Source organism: Elaeis guineensis, chromosome 10 (genome assembly GCF_000442705.2).
Source record: "Elaeis guineensis isolate ETL-2024a chromosome 10, EG11, whole genome shotgun sequence".
Taxonomy (NCBI): Eukaryota; Viridiplantae; Streptophyta; class Magnoliopsida; order Arecales; family Arecaceae; genus Elaeis; species Elaeis guineensis.
In genome coordinates, this window is record NC_026002.2 from 27,185,781 (window position 1) to 27,213,244 (window position 27,464).

The 27,464-nt window shown below is 36.1% G+C and overlaps 1 protein-coding gene across 2 annotated transcripts in view; it reads right to left on the reverse strand.

Moving 5' to 3' along the window:
• Nucleotides 1–27,239, reverse strand: part of LOC105052476 (anaphase-promoting complex subunit 7) — a 40,541-nt gene extending 13,302 nt beyond the window's left edge. The window contains exons 1-8 of one of the 2 annotated variants that reach the window (XM_010933295.4): nt 27,005–27,239; nt 22,837–22,905; nt 18,398–18,448; nt 12,134–12,271; nt 11,946–12,008; nt 10,046–10,161; nt 8,340–8,424; nt 5,921–5,980 (exon numbers count right to left, since the gene is read on the reverse strand). In XM_010933295.4, the coding sequence (XP_010931597.1) occupies nt 5,921–5,980; nt 8,340–8,424; nt 10,046–10,161; nt 11,946–12,008; nt 12,134–12,271; nt 18,398–18,448; nt 22,837–22,905; nt 27,005–27,073 (651 nt within the window). In that variant the 5' untranslated portion in view covers nt 27,074–27,239. Of the gene's footprint in view, nt 1–5,920; nt 5,981–8,339; nt 8,425–10,045; nt 10,162–11,882; nt 12,009–12,133; nt 12,272–18,397; nt 18,449–22,836; nt 22,906–27,004 lie in introns of both variants that reach the window. The other variant, XM_073244565.1, reaches the window with a different exon arrangement.
• Nucleotides 27,240–27,464: the final 225 nt, after the last annotated feature.

The window sequence follows — 27,464 nt, forward strand, 5'->3', positions numbered from 1 at the left end:
ATGGAATTAATATTTAATCCGCAGGGTCACCCATGGCATGAAATAAAAGTTGTCTCTGACAAAGATTCAGGTCCCAGCAAAACGTCCCGCAGGACATCAGGACGGAATACCATCCTATGTGTCGAGACAGGGCCGTCTTGCTAGTGTCCCAGCATCCCGATCGAGATATCCTGGGACCTCCCCTGTCCCAAGTGTCGGGACGGGATGGGGCACTGGCGCATCTGGTTCCATGAGAAAATCAAGACAACCTCATCTCATGGGATTTAAAACCTTGGTCTCTGATTTGAATAAAAGAAAACAACTTAGGCTACAAAAATCTAGATGACCCAATGACCATTTTCACAAACTGATTCACCTCCACACACCTTTATTAAATCTATGGGCCTCACCTAATAAGCCAGCTTACACAGTTTCTAATTTTTTGCTGCAATGAGAGGCACAAAAGGGAATCATTTCTTGCTATTGCCACCATAGACATTAATCACCTGCTTAAACTCTTCAACTTCATTCACATAGTATTTGGACTTGTTCCTTGATACAATTATTTATGCTAGGCACTGCTTGGGAGCTTCAATGTGGGGTCAAGCTAGGTTTGGACTTCCCTCCACCAATCTAGAACAGATTAGAGCTAAGGGCGGCCCAACTCAAGCCAATTCATTAATGACTCTCCCCCATAATAAATCTTCCATTTTTCATCTCTAAATCTCTAGTAAGGGTCATAATATGGTGATTTTTCACATTCTCCACAATAAAAACACAAGGAGAAACAGTAAAAGAGGATGAAGGATTTATTCATGTCTGAGAAGTAAAAATTTAATGTTGTTACCATGGAAAAAAATATGTTCACTTATGCCCTTAATATATACCAACCCAATCTCCTCTACAACAAAATAATTGTAAAGGGCAACCTAGGATATAGTCTTCACCATAAAAAGGTTCTGCTAGTATAGCAGTTGCATTGCTACCCTCTAGCATTAGCGAGGAAACAGGCTGGGCTTGCATAGGACCTGTCTTAAATGAGATGGCCCCCTAAATGACTCGCTCAAGATAAGGGTAATTAGGTAAATGCCATAGTGTCCAGCCTAATCTACCTTAAATGCTTGAGCAATTGATCATATTGGATTGGTTGACTATAGGCAATTAATGAAATGGGTTGGATGGCTTTAAAGCAAGGATTGAAATGCTGGTATAGAGGGTGATACCAATTTTTCGCATGAATACTACTATTGAACCATACCGTGTTGACTCTTAGGGTGATGGTGCATACTGGTACCATATTGGTATGCATATTCGAGGGTTTTTTCAAAATTTTTTGGTGTTTTGATATATAATATTAATATTGAGTCCATCTTGTTTTGTTTTTTTGATGTGCAATGTGGATATGAATCGAATTGAAGTTCATCAAATCACATTGTACTGATTTGATTGGCATTTGTTATCTTGCAGCACAATCAACTATATCAGTGAATTGCCTCTAGCACAAGGAATAAATTTTGTTACCTAGTCCCTACTACTCATGGTCAAAACGTATAACTATTTAGATAAATGGATACAAAGAGGATTTGTGGCTAGGAACTTTGACAGCTCCATATTTAATTTTTGATCAAAAATATTATGGATTTTTCATAATAGTCAGCATTAGTTTTCACCAGATTTCTGCATTTCTGTGATTGAATAATTTTAGCATGTTTCCTTCTATTATCAAGTCAGATAATCTCTATTCTAGTATAATTTCATGCCAGGTTTATTGCCTGATTAATTTGTCTTTCACACTTGACACTACACAGCCAACTTTTTTTTAAAAAAAAAATTATTGTTCTGATTAGGACAGGATTGGTACCAATGAAACCGATCTTGATACTACCTTATATTAGTCAAAATCAATCAGGATAGCTGAGTCGTCCCGCTCTTGTGCTTTTAAAAAAAGAACTAAAAAAGAAAAAAATTGTCATCCGAATTGGGACAGACTTCACAACAGCCATACCAATTTTGGTACCAGACGGTACCAGATAAGAAAGCTGTTAAGACCCAACCCGGTGCTGCTTCAATATCCTGGCAACCCTTCCGGTGCTAGTTTTGTGTCCGGCAGTTATGGTACCAATAGTACCATTTAGTTCTACCATTACTGTACAAAACTGCCGATACCATATCAGCTACATTTGCATGTTAGTGAATGTCACCTTTTTCTCCAGAGCAATATGGTGGAAATGTGCCACCACAAGTGTTTGAACCCAAGACCTCTGCCAAAAGCAAGCCCTTAGAAAAGGAGTGCCAAATGGCTAAGAGAACGTTGGTTGGTGGGATGGCAGTTGGACAGGTTTTTTTGAGTATCCACCCTATCACAAACCCTAATAGGACCCATTTAGCAAAACTATTATAGAGTTTGGGATTTAAAATTAAAATCCATTAAGAGTTTGGGATGGGTTTGGAATTTGCCCCTCAGGGACCCACTTCCAAACCCAATTATATATCACATATATTTTTCATAAAATTTTACACCAAAAGATATATACAAAAGAGGGGTGAGGGGATTATGGACTTAATGTTGGTATCATAGATTATGGTTTTTTGTTCAAGTTTGAATTAGAAGTCTGTGTATTATTGATTTTTACTTGATATTACTTATATTCAGGTCATTATGCAAAGGTTTTTCCCTCTATTCCCTCCACCACCCCCTTTTTTTGGTAATTCTAGGTTGGGTCCTCGACCAGAATAACTCGATCTAAATAAAGATTAATCGGGGGGTTCGGGTACATGATGGAGTTACTATGTTTTGGTCGGATGGGTTTAGATTTTTGTGCAGATTTTTAATCGGATTTGTATGGGTTTGGGTGGTAGGATTTTAAACAAGTTTGGACACAGGTAGGGCAAATTTTGTAGGTACCCTATCCATCGTCATTCATATTGGTTGGCAATGACTATTAGTTTCTGAAATAGTAATATTTGCAATTAACATTGACAATTTTAAGAATAAATATAGATAGGTTCATTTACAGATTAAAGGCACTGGCAATGTTGATTAGGCTGCTTATCAATTAGTAGGTAAGTGTCTACAATTAGCAAAAAATGTTTTAAAAAAAAGAACTTATGAATCACGATTTGGATCTTCTGATCAAGATCAAAATAACCTAAATGACCCGGATCCCATCCTGGATTAGGATCAACATAGAATCGCAAGATTTAGATCCATATAATGGACAATATCAATATATTCCTTTTGATCATGAGATCCCTGTTGATTATGCTAATTACTTAGTAAATCATAAATGGGTGCATTTTCTAAGATTTATGTTAATATGTGGCTTTAAAATTAATTACCACCAACTAGTCTTAGGTAGTAAAATTAGCAACCCTATTATTGGAGCTTATAGAGTTAAAAACAAGATGTAAATTGTTGCATCTTATAGCTATATGTTCAAGTCTTGTCGTTGTTTTCTTCTAAACATTTTACCTAAAAGGATGACTAAATTGATAGATAGTAAATAATTTCTTGAATAACCAAATAGAATATGTTTCATTATACATGCAATGTATGAGCCATGTTGGTGAAAACTAGACTTGTTGTATGTATGATCTTTTGTTCTCCATTCTTCTATTTTATAATTGACTCAGATGTTAATTTTTACATTTTTTTGCATCTAAAAAGTACTAAAAGAAATTAGGAACAAAAACTTAGGATCTATGATCCGAGCGAATGTCGCCCCCTCTACTATTTTCGACTCAATCCCGATCTTAACAACATAAATTTCACATAGAATGAAGGAAAGCAGATTTCATAGAAGAATGGTACACCTTAGCTCATTCTGAGCGCAATATATATATATATATATATATATAAGCCCCTTGCTACCTATAACCTCATGTGGCAGAAAACTTCAACAAGATGAGTTGAAGTACCAAAAAGGCTATTGACAGTATTTAGGTCATATCACAAAGGATAAACTGGGAAGATACATAAAAGGTCCAAAGACATTAAGGTGGTTACATTCTGCAGCAAAACAGCCTATAATCATGAAGTCAAGGCTCTTTTCACATGAAATTACAGAATTAGCTGACTGACGAGTTCAAAAAGGTCCTAAGGAATGTCTTACACATTTACCCAAGTTCTTGCTTACATTTGTTCTCCAACTTCGGAGGTGTTCTTGGTGCATAACTAAATTATTTTTAGGTGTATGGTCCTTTTGGTGTACAAGTTATTAATTTAGTCACAATTATTTGTCTTTCACAATCACTGACTATAATTACTAGGAAATAACAAAAAGGGGTGTTACACGGATGGAGTATCTACCATTGGTTCGTGACTGAGGGCTGAAATGGAACAGGATTCCTGCTTTGGTCCCATGCCAATGTTTCAGATTTGCCAAACAAGTAACAAAATATAATTCTTCAGAATCACCAGTCCATTAAATAGGGGAATTGTGGAGTTGACTCCACACTTAAATGGAACAGCCGCTACCATAGGAATGGGAGTGAATTATAATTTTGGTATGAACTAAATAACAGCATTTATGGTATAAAATATGAATGAACACTATATTTCATATGAACCAATTAGCGGCATTTATCATATGAAATGGGAATAAATAATTTGGTTAACAGTTGAATCTAAAAAAAAAACAAATACTTTATTAGAGTTATTTTATTAGGATAAACAATAGACATGTAAAATAACAACCATAATAAAATAGCAGCTATTGTTATTTAGAAGTCTATTATGTGTATACAATATAACGAGAGGCCATAAAAGAATAGAGTAAATTACCCTGACCCCTCTTGAGGTTTGGCATAATTACATGATCCCACCCAACATTTTGGAAATATGCACATAATCGCAAAGTCCAATATACAAACTTAAAATTTGAAAAATAAAAATTATCAAAATAAAAAAATATAAGATATTTTAAGACTCAAATAGGTTCAATAGTGATGATGTTAGTAAAACCATTTAGTCTATTTAACAGGACGATATTAGCAAGGGGTTATGTGTCATGCATATAGCAGAAGTTAAGTAGTAGAATGTATATTCCCAAAATGTTGGAGGGGAATCTGTAATTACCTCAAAGTCAAACTTTGAGGGAGGTCATTGTAATTTACTCAAAAAAATATAATGCTCATCATTCTACAATATGGTTTCATTCTTTTGTCAAAGGCATATTCCGAAAATTAATACAAAATTAGTTTCATCCTAAAATATAACTAAGTCATATATTATGATGAAATTTCCAATCTTTCCCATGCATTCTTTTTCTTTCATGCCCAAGCAGTGTGATAGAAATGGTGTTCTTTATCTTCATTGATATTCTAATTCTTTGTCGATCCTGCAAACTAAATGTAGCATCAGTCTATGGCACCTATTCTCAATCATCTTCTCACATATTCATTCCTGATCTTTTGCAATTATTACAGTATACATCAATAAGTATTTTGCAGTGTGCTGTTCCCAAGCAACCTTGCAGATTTAGTTGATAGAGATGTCCAGGATACAAAATGTATTAAAATTAAATGTTCAATCACCCTTTTACACATTTATTTCAGTGATTACTAAATGGGCAAATGACTTTATTAATCTCTGCTTTTCCAGGCAATAGAAAGCATAAATCACCAAGAGAGGAGAAAAATCAATTCAATTTTTTAATCATTTGCCAGTTCAAATATGATAAATAGAAGATATCCAGAATGGAATACATATAAACACTTAGTCAAAATGATGTTAACATAATAATTAGTTAATTACAATAGCAGACAACCTAACCATAATTTCATGAACAAGGTATCTATAATGAAAACTATGGCAAGAATATCTGACCAATTGTATGTGACAGATGAAGCATGGTTAGCCAGCAATTTTTGGGATCAACATTGCAAGGCTAATTAAAAGAAAATACGTGAAAACAGAAAAAGAAATCAAATTTTGACTTACATGCAACCAACGGGGTGCATCCATGTGATCAAAAGGGGGCCTCCCTCCTCTATTTGGGGTCTACAGATAATCAGAATAGGCAACAAAAAGAATGGGAATCTATCAGAATTTAATGTTAGCCACCAGATTATGAGTTGACCATACCCGTCATGAGAAAAGTGCTGTAAATCTTTAGACAACTTAAAATTTCATATGACAAAGCATCAAGGTTTAGCAGTAGAATCATATAGATGGTATCATATAATAATCATAATTGACAGCTCTAGTCAGATATGGGTAGGTTTATCCACCAATATTCTAGCTTGGCAAATATAATTATCACATTTCATGTATCAGCATGAAATTTGTTAGGTTTTCCTCCTTTTGGCTTCTACTAGCATATTTATATTCGGGACTCCTTGCTCTGATCATTTACTACATCTGACCAAGAACACCACAAAGCATAATTGCAACTTGCAAAAATATAAATGTACCCAGAAATGCAAAGAACTACTATATGAATAGCTTTTACATATGGATATATATGTTTAGTACCGCTAATGGGCTAGCCCTCAGGCCAGGCTACTCTTAAGCCAGGGACCTGCATCATATCTAGAGGATGTTCAAGCTTGGCTCAACCTGGTTTCAGAAAATAGAAGGGAGGCTCAACCAGGGTTAGGCCTAAAAGGCCTGAGCCTGTAAATGTTTTCAGATCAAGCCAGAGCAACTGATTGAGAGGAGAACCCAACATGAACCATTCTAGATGTAAAATGTGGATTTTAGCTGAAATATCTAGGAACAGTGAGGATTGTAGGAGCTCTCCAGATTCCAAATGTAAGCTCAAGTTCTCTGGGGATAAAGTATATTAGCAATGACCCATCTTTGAAGAGTTAAGGATTTAAAATTTTCTACATCAAGTGAAAACATAATTTTGTACTTCTATCCATGGTATGTCATGTCGACCCATGTTGCCGACGCTAGGCATATTGTACTGTAGTGGTAAGGTACTAATATGATACTGAGGTTGAACACAATGCAAGGCCTGAACTGAGCGGTATTGGATGGAACTGACCAGTTCCGTTTGATTTCATGTTGTATTGAGTCATTAACCTATACCACCCAAATTCGGGCAATACCATTGCTAGGCATGAGAAAAGGGTCTCTTAACCCTATTCCCAAGATTTTAAATCCCGTAGGACAAAGGTATCCTGGTTTCTCCATTGAAACAGGACACCCTGCTGTCCCATCCTGCCCCGACAGTAATCCCGATCATACATCCTGGTGGATAGCCTCCATCTTTCTCCCCTTCTTTCTTTTCTTTCTTTCTTTTTTTCTTTTTTTCTTTCTTCCTTCTTTTCTTTCTTTTCCTCTGCCTTCCTTTAATTCCTTTCCTTTCCATTCTTTCTTCTCCCTCCCTTTCTTTATTTCATTTTTCTTTTTATTCTTTCATTTTTTTCCTTTTCTTCATCTTTCCTTCCTTTCCTTCTTTCCTCTTTCTTCTTCTCTTCCTGAGTGGATGGGTTTTAGAGTCCCGAGCCCATCCCAGACCCATTTTCTCACAGAAACATGACAGGACAGCCGAGACGCACCCTGTCCTGCCGAGATGTAAAACCTTCCCTATACTGGCATGGGGGTTGTACCACCATTAATATAAGGGATGTACCATGCTATACTAGGCATATTGCACTACACATGTTACCCAACATCAGTACAGCGAACCTTGAAAGCAAAATCACATATACAATGATACCTCAAAATCCATGCTAGATTTGATTTGGACTGGAACTTACTTAGATCATGACAGCATTTTTGGTGCTTGGAATAAATGAAGCCACTAAACTTAAGAACAACTTATAAACTTGGCTAGCAATTGAATTGTCTGCTGGTGGTTGGCAAGCAAACTACCATTACTAATGACAAGATTGACAAAAAAAAATGTGCCACTCTCTAGTAAAAGATCCCTCACCTTTTGCAAAGAGCCTATGAGGACCACATGAAGATCTAAGGATATGTAACTTTAGGAGAAAATTCTAATACTAGATCCATTAATTGGTATAATTGTAGCCATATAGCAGTCTATTACAATATGTTCAAATTTTTATATATCAATGGGCCCTCACATATAGCACACTTGTAATTTGAGTTCATTGTATACACATGTAAAGTAGTCATATAGCAATAACCACTGCATTCAACAGCACAGGAATTTTATAATTGATAACCTAGTCTACAGTCACTATCAAGAGATCATAAGCAAATAAGCATGCTCTAGTAGAATAAGTAAACATACCTAGCACGTAATTTTCCTCGTGGTTACAAAATCAAGGAAGAAAATCCACTTTATCATATCACAGCTCACAAGCAAAACTATCAGATTGGGTTAACAATCCTAAAAGTTATTAGCACCTTAAGATTTTTCCTGTTTTTCCGATTCACAAACCTGAGGAAATAGAGACAAAATTTCCTTGGAAGAGATTCCTAATTCCGCCAAAGCTGTAATGGCCTCCAAAATATAAGGAGAGTGCCTGGAAAAAAAAAGATGTAGATACAAGAATGAGTACCTTACAACAAAATTGCAAAATCTATGTTGAATTAAAAGAAAAGGGAACTTCATTTTTTAAGCAAGGTTTGAAGGTTTCACCCAAATAAGCCAGTTTTCAATAAAACCTTACACTGCACAACAAATAACTTACTGCAACTAACATATGTCTAAAATCCTTGCTTTATGGTTATTTCTTCTTTTTTTTTGTTGTTGTTTTTGGGGGCGGTTGGCTAATAACTAATAAATCAAGCCACTAAGAGGCATACTTCAACAACATCAAAGTTGACCTTTGTATGTTTTGAGTAGATTTTAAAGAGCATAGCTCATGTGTGCAAGAATAGTAAATCTTTTGACAACATGAACTGATGAATTTGGTGCGCAATATTCCCACCAAATAACATGACCAAAAAAAAAAAATTTCTAAAATGGTAGCCAACCTATTTCCAACTTCCAATGCATTTTTAGCTTTATCTTTTTATGGTTACTTCTAAAAAGTTTTTAATGGCTCTAAAAGGTATCAAACCATTAAACAGTACATAACACACCCACAAATGTTCCAAATAATAGAATATACTCCTAAATGGTAGAAAATACATTTTCTTACTTTTTTATTGGGAGTTTGGGACAATTGAGGCTTGCCCCTTACATTGATTGCCATTTTGTGTTTAATCCCTGTTGACTGAAATTTCTATGCTCAGTCAAACAGCCATTTGATGTTTAATCCTTGGCATGTTCATAACAGTTACAATCACGTAAATACAGGGAGACCATAAATGTAAAATGCCATCTGCATCATGCTGGATAAACTTAAAATGGCAAAAAAAAAGGATCTTAAGTTCTAGTTCTCATTTTCCAGTAATTCTATTTTCTTTTATTAGAACTATAAAACTCAACTGCAGTACCAAAACTGCCAAAATTAACAAACTGAAACTTGTTTGACCCAGATGAAGCCAACTTTTTGAATCTTACTTTTTAATAAGTTGCTAAAAGTTTGAAGCAAAAGGACATTGAAGTTTGTGTTAGTTTCTTGCACCTACATGGATAGCATCATTCTCACTCCTCAAAGCAAGCAAACCATTGCAAAACCAAGTGCTTTCAGAAGATCTATCAGCTAATCCTAATAGAATATAATATCAAGAAAAAAAAATCATCAAGAATATTGCAGCATTTTTCAATTATTACAGGTCTAACTGTTCCATTGTCAATAAGAAAAGGTCCGACAGAAAAGCACAATGAGAAGACACCCGAGATCTTCCAGTTATATGATCCTTTAGGAACATGAAGCAATGGGCATGTAGTAGTCGGGGCAACAGCACACCCCAGGGATAGTATCTTAATGCAGTCTACCAATCAATCTCCAGTAAAAAATATAAAAAACCAACGGAGAATAAATAACACATCCTGGGTTAAAGAGCAAAAGAAATATTTAAATGATTCAATGTATAAAGCCTACTTCAGAAGTTTCAAACAAAAAGCTTTTGATAATAAAATATTAATACTGCCAATAACTGGAGAAATGAGAAACAGTAAAGTTCTCCATGCCCTGAATTATGATTAAGATTGAAGCAAAAAAAATAATTATCTAAGTACTCAATATGCCTGACCTCAAACAATCTTTGTAACAAGCAATTGCAGAGCGACTGTGCCTAGAAATGCGATAAAGCTTCCCCAAGGTCAGATTCATTCGCAGTGTTCTTGCTTTAGGTGGAATTCCTTCCATCTGTAAAATGAAATTACAGATGAAATATGTATTGTTCTTTAATATAACAAGCCAAAATGATGATTTATAAGAAGGTTTGCAAAAGCAGGTAGTTTCCCTGTGTGCAGTATTATACTGTTTAGAAACATAATGGCCACAAATTTACCTAGATAAATATATAAATATATTCATCACCAATAATTTTATCCTAACCTGAAATAAATTGGACTGTGTGCACAAGAAAAGTTTCTCTGAAAATGAATGTGCACTTCTTAATCTTAAGGTTTGCAGTGAGTGTACTCCTCATAAATGTTCAACAAAAGGTTCTTTTATATTCTAGCATCAAACTTCTTTTGAAGAGAAACTAATATAGCATTGGACCGAGAAGTGCTTCACCAAATCTAAACCCCATAAAGTAATGAAGTAACCAAACAGCCTCAGTACACAAACAAGAAGCTATCATGCACCCATTTGCAATGATTCAATTTCTACTTTGCAGCAAGATGGAGTCCAAAGGCTGGATAAAGGACCAAAGGGTCCTTCCAAATAATAAAATTGTCATCTGGGAACTTTCTTAGCACAAACCAGCCATTTTATGTCCTCAGTTGAAGCATCACATGCTCCTGACACTAAACAAAATCATCTTTGAAGTAATGGCATCACTATAGAATTGTGAATCCAACTAAGGCACTAAAAACTTTTTTTTTATGGTGATTACCAAGGTTTTAAATCCCGTGGGATTGGACTATCCCGATTTTCCCATGGAATGGAACCCGCTGCTGTCCCACACCGTCCCAACACTTGGGATAGAAGATGTCCCAAGGCATCCTGATCGAAATGCTGGGATGCTAGTGGGACAGTCCTGTCCCAACATATAGGATGGTACCCTATTCCGATGTCCCATGGGAGGTCCCGTTGAGACCTGAATCCTTGATGATTCATCTCAATATTCCTTGATAATTTGAATATTGTAAATTGTGATTATCCAACAGCATGATTTGAATATGCCAAATTTTTCAAAAGGTATTCCATCTCCCCAAACATAATGGACTCTCACAAAAAGTGTGTAAAAGTTCTTTATAATGACAAAAAACTATTTCAAAGTTAAATAACTCGTGCTATAATTCATATAATGTCTTCTTTTCTTCGAATGAGTATCTCATCCCTTCCATTCACTATAAGTTGCTGACCATACAAGCAAGGGCCACTAATGCCCATGATCAAGTTGTCTCACCGCAAGTTTGCAACACTACTCTAAACAAGCATCGAATGTACAGATTGATGTTTATCAACTCAATTGATTGGAATACCCATTTTACCATTAAAGTGAAGAGTATAATCTGTTGATCAACATGTATTCTCATATATTAAAAGACTATTGATTTTTTATTCTTATATATTTAGATTTTACAGTAACCTTTTTTCATGATAGACATTCTTTATGCTAAAAAGTTTGGGAACTGCTTTTCCTCTTCTCAAATTTGTCTTCTTGATTTATGTCAAAATCCAACAGTCATGTCCATGTCCTTGCGTCAAACCAGTTACATCATCATATCATAATTATTTCAGAGCATTTCAAGTTGTTTGCATGTTATCTACATATTATGAATAAATCATACACTTTGACAATCTTGTGAACAATGCATTTTAAATGTTCTAAGGATCAGATAGAAGATCCATGAGCAACATATGATGTATAACCATCTTAAGTTCATGGAAGTAACAACATGATGGATCTCCACCTGGCTTACAAGCTGAGGACTTAACTGGACAATAATATATGGGATAACAAGTTCAAGGACAACCTCTAAAAGAGCAGCCCGGTTCTCACTTAGTGCACAATAGCAAAGAGCAATTTTAAATTTCACCTGCCAATCATGAAAACATTACACAAAACAAAAACATTATCTATTAGCACCCTTGTAATTTAAAGTTAAGATGGTTATGACAAATGAAATCAAAGTAAATGGCTACAAAAGAGAACAAGACCAACCTCATTTTCATTAATTGCTGATGCATTGATAGAATTTGGGGAAGATGACCTACTTGATGTAGATAATGAACTTCTAGAATAATTTGTTGTTTGCTTAGGAATCACTTTGCAATGCTGCAGTGCTTGTTTGTACATACTCTGAATAGAAGAAAAAAAACTTAATAATGGTAGAACTTCATCAACAAGGCAAACAAATCAGATTGTTAGCAGTAATAAAAGATAAATATACAATAATCACAAGTTTTCAATGTGAAGATATATCAATTGAGATAGCAATACTCCTCCCATGAACTTGTTATCAAGAGGGAGAAAAAAACACTTTGGCAATGATAGACAATTGTTCATGTCTATTTGATCAGTCAATGATAACCCCATTGTGAACTTCCACAATGAAAGTCACTATAAAAATACTCCTTGACATTTGCAACCCTCCCTATACCACTCTATTTGAGATTCTCCTCCTTATAAACTCGCAAATAGATATAGGATTGTTCTACAGTGAACAGGAAAAAAATTGAGGAAAGATGTTGATTATGAGCAAGACTTATGATTCAGGGGGAACATGGAAACGATGAGGGCACTGTAATCCAAGTAGGCAAAGCCTAAAGATGAGGAATTGAGGATGCATCACCATATTAAATTCTGGAATGGACAGGTAAAGAAGAATTAACAGTTTCTCAATTAGCTGCAACATGGAGATGCACGAACAGCATGTCATGACTCATATAAAAATTAAAACAAAATGAAGACCATGAAGAGCAGCAAGAAGATTGTTAACCGAAATGCAAGAGGCACAATTAAAAAAAGTACCCAGTGTAGGAAGTTCTTGAGCCATAAGGTAGATATAGAAATGTATAGAAGCAGGTTAAGCACGGATCAATCAATTAGAACTTTAGAAACATTTCTGGCTCAAAAATGCATGAAAGTGGTTATGTAATCAGGCTATAAAAAACCTTGTTGAAGTGCTGTGAAGATGATGATCAATATAACAGAGGGGTTACCAGTACAGTGTCAAAGTACCTTAGCTGAAATAAGTCAAACTTGAGGGATCTTAACTTCAGAATAATTTCCCAAACATTTACTTGGAGGAACAAAGGTGTCCTGTTGATATCAACAGCTTCTGTCAGGCATCCAGTTAACTTTGATTCCAGTCACATGGACTGCAGCTTGACAAGAGTTTTCCCAGAAATTACAGGGAAATTGATCTGCCCTTTTTCATTCTAAATTGGGACGCCAACGCAAAAGTTGGTGGACACAGGGATTAAATAATCGAATAGGATATCAAAGGAGTTAAAAATGGAGAAGTAATGACATGCACCATAAGATGGGCAAGAGCTTCAATTGACAAAGGTTGGTTTATTGGTACTAAGGCTCCTATTTTTCATTGTCGTCATTGAGGAAGTTGAACACAATGGCTGGTGATCAAATGACTAGAGTGATGTAGATGCTTTATCAAAGAATGCCATTATAAGGCAATGGATCCAATCAGATGCAGGGGAACTGGGTCATTGCAAAGTATGCATTGCAACATTATGGGGTCAAAATGGACCTCAGGAAGGTGAATATGCAATGATTTGCTGATGCAAGCGATGCACTACAAGGTGATTGCAGAACCCAAGAACCCAATGCGACTTGGAAGGGACTCCATCTGGCTCTATTGGGTAGGAAAAGACTAGGGGTGTCGAACGAATCAAGCTCTGCTCAAGCTCATCCTAGAATCACCAATCCAGGCTTGGAATTAAGTTCTAGCTCAGCCGAAAAGGACCTGGCTTAATCGGGCTCGACTAGATTAGTCTTGAATAACTCCATATTATATGTAATATATTAATAAAAACCATTGGATTTCAATGGTCATCTTGATTAGGTTTTTGGTTCACTAAGCTGGCCCAACCTCTCCCATCTTTGTTCTCTCATTTCTCCTAGGGCCACACCACCCCAACTTCCTGAGAGGCAAGAGGACCCTTGAACTCCCCTCTTCCCTCTTCTCCCACAATCACACCATTGCTGTCCTCCAACCATCAGCGCTGCTACCAGCTTCCACAACCTCCCCGCTCTTCCCTTTGATCTTCTCTCTACTCTCTCCTCTAAAACCCTAACTGCCAATAAGAGTTAGCCACCACTGCTGCCACCAGCTCTCACCACTATTGCTTGCTCCAGCATTCTTTCTACCTCATCCTCTATCTCTTTGATCTATCCTCTCATCCCTTCCTCTCTATTTCTCTAAAATCCAAATACTCTAAGGTTGCGTTTGGTAGCTAGCAATCTATCCAAATTGCTGGTAATTTAATATGGTAATCTGGTTTACTGCATTTGGTATGCTTTTTGGATGGTAATCCAGATTGCCTCCCATGAGACAATCTGGACTATCTTGAGGAGTAGCTATCCAGATTACCACTTCTTTGGCAATATTGCAATAAAATTTTTGGACAAAATTATCCCTCAAAAAAATTATACAAAATCCATTGCTCAACCCTCCCCTCTCCCTCCCACCCCCCTCTGTGTGCGCCCCGACCTGCGGCTCCTCCATCTCCCTTTGTCTGCCCACAGCTCCTCGGCCCTTGTCCCCCACCCCCACTCCCATGGCTCCTCCACACCCGTCCCCACCACCCCCACCCCCTCCCCACCCCCTAATGCCCGCAGTTCCCACACCCCCCCCGGTCCGCCACTTCCCCGTGCTACCACCACACTCATACCACTCCCACCACTTCTCACCAAAGAAAAAGAAAAGCATCCAGACAAATTATTAAGAAAATTTTGGAAATTTGATTTCATATTACCGGTAATCTGATTGTTATACCAAACATGTCAATCAACATTTCCAATAAATTTACTGCAACATTAACTGTGTACCAAACACAGTAATCAATATTCCTGGTAATTTAATGGTGGCAATCTATCCTGAAGGAAATCCACATTACCTTCCAAGATTACCTGACGATGCACCAAACACAACCTAAGATCCAGCCACCACTACTGCTGGTTTCCACCATGATCCGAGAAGCAACTACTAGGACCTACTCCCCCAATCATCACCACCAGCAACGTGTACCACCTCTAGCTTTCTTGTCCACCTCCTAGTGGTGTCCACTAAAGGATTATCAAGCTGATTGATTAAGCTCATGTTTGGTTGGGTTCAAAACTCACAAATTGAGCTTGAAAAATAAGTAAACAAATCAAGCTTGATCGAAGTGTTCAAGATCAAAAATAATTTTGAACCAGGCTTAATCAGATCCAAGCTGTATTACCACACCCCTAGACAAGAAAATTGGTGTCTACAGAATGAGCTAGGACTCGTTGTTTCCTTCTGCATATTCTTTATATCCTCATGGTCATCATCATATCCCTTACATTCCTTCCCCCTATGGGTCTCAATTTCTTTATTACCTTCTTTTCCTTGAGTAAAACAAATCTGAAATCTCCTTGTGTACCTCACTGGAACCTTCTTGCAAATGGCAACATCACCCTAAAGCTAAATATGCCAGTATATGAGATGTGCCTATACTAATATATTATATCCAGCCTTTACTTATTATACTTTCTATGGTAGTAATCCACTTAAACAAAACTGATTAACAGGAACTTGTTCAAACTTTACATTGCAAAGGATCAGTTTATCATTTTCAACTTGTGAGAATAATAAGGAACAACATCAATGTCTGTCTTCAAGTCTCCAACAAGTTTGCCTTAATGTGCTAAGAAACATGTTTCTATTACTTCCAAAATCAAAAATAATAAGTGATCAAAGAAAACTTCTGTTCTTTGTCCTGATGCTATTAGAAAATATTCTCAAAATCTCATCAACACCGAGATGCAACGCAAGGAGATACAAGTGAAAATCATCCATATACTTTCGACCAAAGCTCAACACAGAAGAAGAAACTTGATGTACTGTGATAGGGTTGTCAATTGACAAGTAATAATAGGCCCAACCTCAACCTAAAGAATTCATAAGGTAACTCAGCCAAGCCTAGCCACAAATTCAATCGAGCCCCAAATCTGGTTTGGGCCCTAATAACAACATGTTTATATCTAGCCTGAACCTAAACATAGATTTCATCCAAGCAAAGCATAGGATTTTGATCACTTCATTTTCATCAAGGGGAACTGAGCAGGATCAATAACAGTACCATAGTTCAAGTATATTTTAGACAGTTCAATATTTTATATCTAAAATATAGTTTAACAATAGTTTATTATTCCTAATGATCTTAAATAGTTTGTAATCCTCCCCTCTGTCACCACCACTACCAACAAAACTATAGTTCAACTCTATATATTGCTCCCCTTATCTAGATAAAATTAAACACTTAAAACCATTCCATGTAGAGATCATACAATGATCTAAGACTAGGAAAACATAATAATAAGATCGATTTGGCTCCATTTAAATGATCTAGGTTCCTAGGATTCAACTCTAAAGAAATGTTGATCTTGAAACTTGAGGGATCTAGTAGAAGAGAGAATAGGGGGAACCCCATAGTGTGTATCTTGGATCAATCAACGCTTTCTTACAAGAAAGGCAAAAGTTAAAAAAAAAAAAAAAAAATAGAGCACTTTGATGTTGGATGGTAATTGCCACTTGCAACAAGTGGCCAAGCATCCCTGGAGAGTAGTTGCATCATAAAGAAGAGGAGCAGAAAGGTTGAAGCAAGGCTTAGTGATTGGGAGATACAAACTGAGAAGATAAATAGTTTCGTTGAGGTCATCCATCTCAAATGGATGGGTTAGAAGGGGACGGGCAAAAACAACTGACATTTGGGGGAAGAAATGACATGTTATACTACTAGAGGTAGAAATTGGGTCAGATTAGGTCAGATATAGGTCGGGTTGGATGGAGGTCAGGTCAAAAATTCATCAACCCAAACATGACCTATTTATTAAATAGTACAAAAATTCAGATTTGGAACTAACCTATTCATTAAACAAATAACCCGAGCTGCCCCACATAACTCGTTTGTTAAACACATCAAGTTAGGTTAAACAGATTAAATGGGTTTTAATGGATTTAAACAGGTTAAACAAGTTAAGCAAGTCGGATTAAATAGGATATAAACAAGTAAAGCAAGATTTAAATAGGTTAAACAAGTCTTAAATGGGTTAAATAGGTCAGATCACGATCTGATCCAATTATTAAACAAGTCAAAACAAGTTAAAATGGGTCAAAGGTCTAAACCTGAACACGACACAATAACTAGGTCTAAACAGGTTGATCCATTTATGACCCAACCCCATTGATGTTAAACTAAACTTGCTTAAAGCATGTCAAATTGATAGGTCGGGTCATAAATTGCCACCCCTAATATTAACGAACAAGATGATGTTGATTTCTCACATCATGCATCCCTACGGTTTCACTATCAAACCAAATCCAAAACACAGCTTCTCACGATGCATCAACTTGCCCAACTTTAAATCATTTTTATTGCCTTCATTTCTCCTCTTACTTGTATTTATTTCATTCCTCACCTTCTAAGATTTTTTTTTTTTTTGAGTAGATGAGGGCATAGGTATTCATAATAAAGCCTATTCATTTTCATACCTTTATTATCATCAACGTTAAGGAAGGCCAAAAAGAAAAAGGATCAATTTTGCAATATGGAGGACCAAGGTACGTCATGCCATACAGAACCAGATGGTATGAGACATATCATATCGTTTCGGTTCAATATTGGTATGCGGTACAAGGGGTGTGCTGACATTCTGTATATCAAACCGGCACCGTACCAATACAGCAATAGGGTGGCATTGATACAGGGCCCAGTATCAAAACAGCAAATTTTTGGAGGACCTTTGCCGAGTGTAGGACCAAAGGAAAATAGGACTCATGCCAAGCTAGGGTCAAGCCAAAGTCACACTGTGATGTGCTTTTTGCAAGTTCATTCTGAAATTTAACCACAATAGATTACACCTCTCTCTTATATACAATTATAAGCACTAGAAATTTATGCAACCCATATGGGTATCTTGCTAAAAGTGACAAGATTCTATAGGAAACTCCTAAAAGTGCATACCTAGGAATCTTAAGATGATACCTTCTAACAAAATTTATATTCCTAATGAAATGTGTAGAAAATGAAAGATGATAATAAATAGTCAAGAAAGAAAAATATGTATAAACCTTGTACAATGTGTAGAAACATGTCTACGATATTTAAACTCAAAAAATAAATAAATAAAAGTAATTAGTGTTGATTTTCCATGGTCCAATTAATAATCTTTATAAATCACTTAAGCACAAAATATATATTATATCATAATTGTTACCAGTGCCCTACGAAATTCCTTTTCTCCAAACAAAGCATCGCCTTGAAGCACCTACAACAAAATCATGTGTCTGATTATCTAATAAAAGGATCAAAAAAATGTTGAGATGCAAAAAAATAAAATAAAATGGTGAGACAACGGGGATGGCAAAATGTGAACAGTATGTGTTGAAAAGAATTGTGCAATTTACCTAGGAATAAGGCAAATGACAAGAGGAAAGCAATTAATAAGCAGAAAACATTTAGTGTTTATATAAACCAACATAACTATGAGTCATCATCCACAACCTGCTAACTATAAAACACCACCTACACCAATGTGCAGCTTTTTTGTAATAATATAGGAGTAAGTTAGTGAAGCAAGATCAATAGGACATTGGTAAGTTAATCATCATATGTATCCACATTTATTGCAACATGTCAGTGGATGCACCAAGAAGAATGTCTGACTTGGTTGCTCATATATCTATGATTTGTTTGGAATAAAAAAGCCCTTAATGCAAAAGTTCTTAGCTATAGTTATTCACCAACTTCCTTTTTTCCAAAAGGAGTTTGTTGTACCGTAAAGAATTCTACCATACCATACATAATAAATTAGTATTGAGAGTCTACAACATGCTAAAGCCACCAACTAGTAACCTAAATTTCTGTTACTTGTACAACTAAACAAGTTCTATAACAGCAACATTGATGCAATGCAAACATTGTTTTCCCACTTTTGGAGAACCACTTGCAATAAATAAGAGAACAAAATACGATTCAACAGGGAAAGAAATTGAAATGGTTAATTGAATCACAAGAAAATGTACCAAATTTTATTGGAATTAAAAAAAAAAAGTCAAACGTAAACTTAATTAAATCACAACTTATTCGAATAACAATTCATTAACAAAGCAACTAATAGGAAACAAACTTCCTAACGAGTCTCAAAATAAACACCAGTCCCAAATCTTTAGTTAGATAAGTTCAGGTTTGTGGAGTGGAGGTTGCAGGTTCTAGGTTAAAGATGGGTTTCAAACGGGTTTAGATAGGTTTAGAGGGAAGTGGAGAGCTTTGGGTTATAACTAATACCTCAGTCCAAGCTATTGAAAAGCATCAAAGTTTTTTTCAGCTGCAAGTAACTCCAACTTTCAACTGTTCTAGACTGGTTTTCAGCAGCAAATCAGCACCGTAATTGCTTCAGCCTATAATTTTCTGCTCTACATAACAGGGACAACAAACGGGGAGGCCACTACAATTTCTAAAGAACTCGTGGAAGCTTGCGTTCAGCCATCAACTCCGAGTAGGGCATCCAGCAACACTTGTAGCAGTAATAAGAGGGAGGCATGGCCAATCCAGGCTCAGATAGAGAAGAGGAGGGGCCAATCCAGGCTCAGATTACGAAGAGGATAACACCCAAATAGGGCAGCGAAGAGGTAGATCCAGAAATTGCTTTTGTTTTCTTTTTTTTTCCCGTTTTTTTGAAGTCGGCACCCTTCTTTTTATATCCAACGAAGTCAGTTTTCAACAGCTGACTTTTCTCCTTGAAATCTCAACAAACTTTTGGTTCAAGCTCCAAATTATTGCTAAGATATCTCCACCAGTTTGTTGCTTAAATCTCTCCCATTTGAATTTCAAAATTCAGGTAGAGAAGAACTCTCTCGAATCCAATTTTTGGTTCAGGTTTAGGAAAGGTTTAGCTTAGGTGTTTTTTTTTTTTTTATAGGTTGGGTCTAATTAACCTCAACTTATCCAATTAAAACATGGGACTGAAATTTATTAAGAGACTTACCATGAAAGCTAGTTGATGCCCACATCAAACATCCAGATCTTCCTATCAAGCTCCAATTTGTGGTAAAGAAAGAAGAAACTGTGAAGAAGTTGCAGGAAAATGTATACTGAGGATTGCAGAACAAGCTGCACTGTCACACACAATATTTGTGTCAACTCACCTGGTTATAATTATAGACATCAAGTAGATAGAGTGATAAACAAAACTTTCCTTCAATCCCTTGAAGCACAGTACTCTGTAGTTGAGCCTTTGGGTGAGAATATACGCAACTTGGTCATTAAACAGACTTAAATTTCATTAGTAATTTTGACCTTTCTTACTTGCAAATAGTGAACTAATTAAATTGTTTGGATCTTGCTTAAAGAATTGCTTCCTCTGAAAATATTATACATGTGAATGAGACATATATTGCATGAATGGAAAAGTTAAAACCTTATGAACGTAGAGTTCTATCAGTAACAAGTATCATAATTTGATCATAAAATATCAGAATATAGATCACCTTGCTAGGCTTCACAAAAGAAAAGAGAAATCAAATCATATAGGTTCCCAAGTTCTAGTGTCAATTGTATATACCAAGAACATGTCATTCAATGGCTATCTCAAAGACAATGAGAAATATGAGACCAAAAAACTCCATAAGTATACATCAACCTGATCATATTCATATTATCTTTGAAGGTAATCTTTGACCTTAAGACATAGAAACAGCAGCGTATTCAATTCCGGTGCATCCATATGGGTACAGATTCAAATCCATGGAACATCTATGAGATCAAAATCCTCATTTAAATTAGCAAGTGCATCTTCATCTGATTTCTAGGTTAATACACATATAGACGTGCATACATTCAATGATATGGACATCAAAATGTAGTCAGAAGAAAGAAAGATATACATGCAAGCAAACATAGACACAAACTCTGCACCATCCAACACATATACATTAATAAGAAGGCTGCGACTAGATGCAGAGTTATCTCTTCTCCAAGCAATACGTAAATTACCACCCTATGCAACAAATTCTTAAGTCTGATATGGTCCCTTCCAAAAAGTTAAAAATCCTGATAAGTTAAACATCAAAATAAGTTAAATTTTGAAATAAATATCAGCCTATAACAAGTATGAACCTAATGAACACTTCACAGATGAGTGAATTTTATTAACTGCCTTGTTGTGTTCCTATACATATTTAGGAACTGCATTAAATAGTATAAATTTGTCTTAAAACAAAACTAATTTCAACATGAGAAACGAATGAGGTAATTCACTTCCTTGTTATTAATTATGGTATCCTCACTAGACCTGTACAGCAAATAGGCCTAGGCAACACATGGAGAATATGTAGACCATAGAATCTCCTTGCCCACTCCCATCAATAATGGACCTTTGTAGAATGTATTGGAAGATGTTTCTCTTCACAAATAGTTTGTTTACTGCCATGCAGAATACATATAAACCACAAGCACTTGTCTTCCCCATTTCATCAAGCCAACTATATTGGATGAATTTTAACTCTGAAACAAGACCATGAAAGAAAACCTCATGAGAATTCTTCAAGAATGTATTTAGAAAATTAGAATCATCATTTTCACTCACTTGGATGCAAGATTGTTTGAATTAATTCACTTCTATTCAAAATCATGGTTCCACTGACACAGGAGAGATGGTTCTCTCAATGACTTGATGGGGAAAATTAATGCACATTAGCTGCCAGATTGCAGGTATTAATTCAGATGTCCAACTCCTGACCATGGTCCAACACCACAATGAATCAAGCATGTGCCCAAGTGCATTTTTCAAAGGTGTGACAACCTAACTTAGAGTAGCCATGAGATAGTTCCAACTGAGCTTAGGATAACAACTGCGATATATGTTAGTATATTTTTTATAACGAATCTTGTTCCACTTCTTTCGAACTCGAAACATGGTAGCATGGCTTTCCACAGTGAGTTGTTTACAGGTCAGCTAAGTGTTAAAGCATCTATGTTTTTGATGTTGAAGCACCAAATTTTTACACAAATAGACTACCCAAAAGAAAACTGAATTCCTAGAATTGTCCTTCCTAGTCTGGTTACTTTATTCTTTAAGATAGATGACGATATGGCAGAAACACAAGTACTTAATGATTTGCTTTTAGTGGTGATAGAAATTAGACCTTTTTAACAGCCACAGGACAATGCACTGCCTCAGACCTAAACTTTTTTGTGCCTACACCTCGCTGGCAAACAAGCGCATGCAACATCACCTCCATTTAGAAGTTCTAGGATGCTTTCAAAGAGAACATCCTGCTCAAATCAAATTCACAAGTAACTTGATTAAAGCCCTCCGTAAAGATATTCTTTTTTGTTTTACCTACCTATATTTTATGTAAGACCACACCCTAACAATCACTTTAGTTACCTAAGTATAAGCATATGCACATGCATGTGTGTGTGTGTGTGTGTGTGGAGAGAGAGATATCTATATCTATATCTCTATCCATATCTACATCTATATCTATATATTTGTATGTGCACATTGTATGTGTATATATACGTGTTCTGTGTGCATAAATAACTGAAAACAAATGCTCCTCAAGCGAAAGAATATTACTTGGAAAGGTCAAACTGCAGACCATTTGAATGAAAGTACACTCAAAGTTTGCTAATTAGACCTATACAGCTTACCAAGTTTTCAACCTTCACATAGGGATTGGCTTCAATATTTGTAATAGCTGAGGATACAAGAAAGCATCCCTGCCAAAATTCATCATGAATTTCACACTTCAATTAATGGCTCAGCAACAGTAGTAAACTAAACAACTATTTAACATGTAACTGTGGTCTGCAGGAAATAACTAAAAATATATTACACTAGTACATTATTTACACACTGATTAAACATTATATTTCCTTCCAGTGGATGCTCAGAGAGTTTGTCGATGACTTTAACATTGCAACAACTTATATAAAACACTAATGATATTACAGAATTTTGTCAGTTTAGCCTCATTCCTTTATTAGTGACCAGTAAGGTGGCACATGCATTGAATATGCTCAGTTATGGAAAATAAGAGAACCAAAAAAATATGTAGAAGAAAGATACTAAATATAAAATATTGATCATAATAAGAATGCTAAAACAACTCATTGACAACTTTAAAGAATCAATGTCAGCTCTGCAAAGTCAAGGTTAGCACCAAAGTTTAATTTTAGGGTGAAGGGCAACGTTTATAGTCAGCAAGCCCTACAAGCAGAAGTTTGTGGGAGTTAATCTTTATTCTTTAAAAGGTGCACCACTCGAGGTTTAAATGCCAGCATTGAAGCCCATCCCAGTCCCAGACAGAATCTGTTTGGTACAGCTTGGTATCAAGAAGGACCAGAACAACCATCAAGAAAAGAACAAAAAGGGGAAAAAAATAAATCAAAAAAATTGCTATTCCAACATGGCAAGCCATATGGTGACTTGCTGTGAAGATACCTAGAGTTCTGAAAGTGCCCCGGGACCCAATCTTTTAGGGGTGGCATGATCTAACTGTCCCAGGACCCAACCCAAGGACCCAACCTCATAATAAATTGAATGCGTAACCTTCATTTTTCTAAGGATGTTGACACATCATAAATAATTTGTTAAGACCAGATAACATAAAGGTTAATATACTTTTGACCATTCTAATAGCATGATAGACGCTGATATCCTGTCATTATGTCTATGATGTTATTGCTTAAATATGAAATATGCCATATTGCTAACAAATATGTATTTGAATAATCTTTCTATATTTAATAAACATCATTATTTTTCTATTATTGCTCAATAGTTTTCAATCGAAGGCTGACAGTAATTCCCATGACACAATAATAAAGGATACAAAAATAATTTTTTAAGCCAAATAGGCTTAAAATAATGTTGTAACAGTGAATAATGGTTTTGGGTAGAGATGGCAATTGGGTCAAGTTGGGTATAGGTACGGGCCGGGTTGGATATAGGTCGGGTTAAAAATTTATCAATCCAAACCTAACCTATTTATTAAGCAACTCAAAAATTCAGATCTGAACCTCACCTATTTATTAAACAAGTAATCCAACCCGAACCATATAATCCGTTTATTAAACAAGTCAAAGTTAGGTTAAATGGGTTAAACAGGTTAAGTGGGTTGGGTTAAACAGGTCATAAACAAGTTAAACAGGTTTTAAACAAGTTTAAGAGGGTTTTTTTTTTTTTGGTAAGGAAAGAGGTTTTAAATGGGTTAAATGGGTCAGGTCATGAACCGATGCAATTATTAAATGGGTAGAAACGGGTTAATGGACCAATGGTCTAAACCTGAACCAAGCTATTTAAATAAACAGATGTAGACAAGTTAACCTGTTTATGACCAAAACCCATTTATGTCAAACCCGAACCACCTCCAAATAGAACATTTGGGGGTCGGCTTGATGGGTCAAACCATAAATTGCCACCCCTAGTTTTGGGTTGTGTTGTTATACAGCAAGCAATTTGATAATAAAAATATTATACAAATATATTATCAAAAAATGATTCATAATAACATTACAATGGCTATCGACTTATGTGGTTTAGCACCACGACCATTATATAACAACAATAGGAAACTAAGGTCAAGTGGTCAAATGGAAACACAAAAATGGGTTTTGTAGTTTACAAACTTCTTTGGTTGATTGTTTATATCCTTGTTTTCCAATCCTATTTTCAAGGATGAGTCTAAAGTAATATACTCAATAGGAATAGCAAAGAAGTGAGTCACAACTTAAACAATGGATGTCCTTATGAGGTAATGACTATATTGTAACAACTTTCAAGGCTCCTATTACGATATAGAAAAATATAGGGGCAGTTTGAATAGTAATCTTTTTGCGGATTATGTTCTGCTAACAACTGCAGTTTGCTCCACCAACCATTCACAGATTAACATTATCACTTATGTTAATATTTCTGTAATTACTTGGAGGTTATAATCCGGAAAAAAACAGTATTATCATCTGATAATATTTTTTCAATTATACAGTATGATTATTCTGACGTTAACAAATGTAGTTTCCCACTTCCTGTCAACATGGTCAATAAGAGTTGTTATAGCAACATCATTTTGTTGTTTCAAAAATATCCAAAAATCTGACTAAGCAAAATGCCCAAGGGAACCACTTGTACAGCAGGTCAGCCATCCAACATATAGACCCTCTTGCCCAGGACTAGCCCAAAGCCCAGCTATCTTCATGCCAAATAGGAATTACAAAAGCACTACCTCTATTAGAATAGGAACCAGGCCAATAAAATGGAAACGCTACACTGATTGAACAGGAAGCAGGCCCACCAGTAAGAGAGGCAAGAAGAAATTCCTTTGGACCAGTAACTTCTGATGAAACAAAAGGAAATCACATGGAGCTGGTCAATCTTTTGCATGGTTCTCTGCATTACTCCCTTTCTACAATCCCTCTCTTTCCTTCCTATGGCTCTCCCATTACTTGGCCTTTTTTGCATGTCCTCTGCATTACTCCCTTTTTCACATCCCCAATTTGCTCTCCCTATGGTTCTCTCCATTACTCCATTTTTAAATCTGCCCCCCCTCTCTCCCCTTTTTCCTTACCACTCCTCTTCCTCTCTCCTTTCCTCTCTACTTCTCTTCTTCACAATAAACCCTACAAGAATTACATAATACCTACTACATTTGATAACATGTGGTAACAAAGTTGTGTCATATTATGAAGCTTAAAGAGGACAGTGGAGCAAAGACTAAAACATGTAACAACAATATTATAAAACCTATTGGACTCCATGTGAGGAAGTTCCAACTATTTATAGGATTTACTTATGCAATCAACAAAACAAATGGAGTGACAAGAAAGGTCAACATGTGGGTCTTTAAAAACATGATAGGGTACCACAAGAGTTTATTCAGTGCATGCTTACAAGAAAAGCATCTGATATATAAGTACTTAAATGTTGAAGTGACAAAAGGGAGCAATGACAAGTGTATGCACTACTTTTCAAGAGCAGCTGGGATTCCAAGCAGTGAAAAGTCACAGCCGTGAGTTTCTTTGAGTTGAATTCCCCAATGCAATAGTTTAGGGATTTTTTTAATCTTAAATTAGCCAGATCATGTACTTGAATTAATCAGAACTACACGTGATGGAAATTTTTGATGATATGGTACATCTAAATGCAGATAAGATTATCATATTCACATGAAACATTCAAGTTTAGGAGAAGTTCCCTTGGAACACATTAGTAGGATATTAGTAGACGGGATGAAAAAGAAAGGACTCTTGCAAGTTGAATATCAGTAGAAGGAGAATATTTATTCATATAGTAGAATAAGACGGTACGCGAAATATAAAAACATTAGAAGAGGCACTCGAACTGAACAATCGACCACGAAGCGAACAAGAACCAACCAGGTAGTATGATCACGTGCAGCTAAAATTTGAGAAAGCTCCCAAGCAAAAGTCATTCTTGCTACCATCAAAAACATCAAAGAAATTTTGAAAAGAACAAAGGGCCAAATGAATAAAATAGTGACATCACAAACCCTACATTCCCAACATCAAGCCTCAATATTATCCAAAGAACATCAACAAAATCAAAGGAAAAAAGGTCACATTTTCACTATCATCATTGCAATAACAATAGAAAGAACCACCAATTTTCCCAATTTAAATCCTTGCTACCTACATTCTGAACACATTTTGAGTAACAACTGACACGAAGGAGAAAATTGAACGGCGAACCCTAATGAGAACAGAATCAGAAAGATATCGTATTGAATTAAACAAGCAATGTTGACCTTCCAGTGTCGATTTACACAATTCAAGAAAGATATTTGAAAGGGGTAGATACCAGCAACTGGGCCGAGTCGTAGAGGCCATTGTCGAGAAGGGTGGTCATCTGATCCTTCGGAACCTCCATTTCTCCCTCCTCTACCGCCCTCTCCGACAAATCAAAAGAGAAACGAAGAAGAAAGAGAGCAAAGAATTCTTAGGACCCGAGCGAACCCAAGCTAGCAGAGAGAGAGAGAGAGAGACAGAGAGAGAGAGGAGTAAGCCCTTGCAACCCTTTTCTGTTTGAAAAAAAGCGTTTTCAAAAGTGATATACACCACGCCGCTGCACTCGATGAAAGCCAGAAGAGGGACGGGCAGCAACTTGAGTTGGGCCGTGGTTTCGTGAAATTGGGGCTGGGCTTAGTCTCAAAAATCCCAACTTAACTAATCTCAAGTTGCATTAACCTAGGGTTGAACATATGAACACAACCCAAACCCAAATCTGATCGGATTGAAACAAACCCAACTTGAATTTTTCT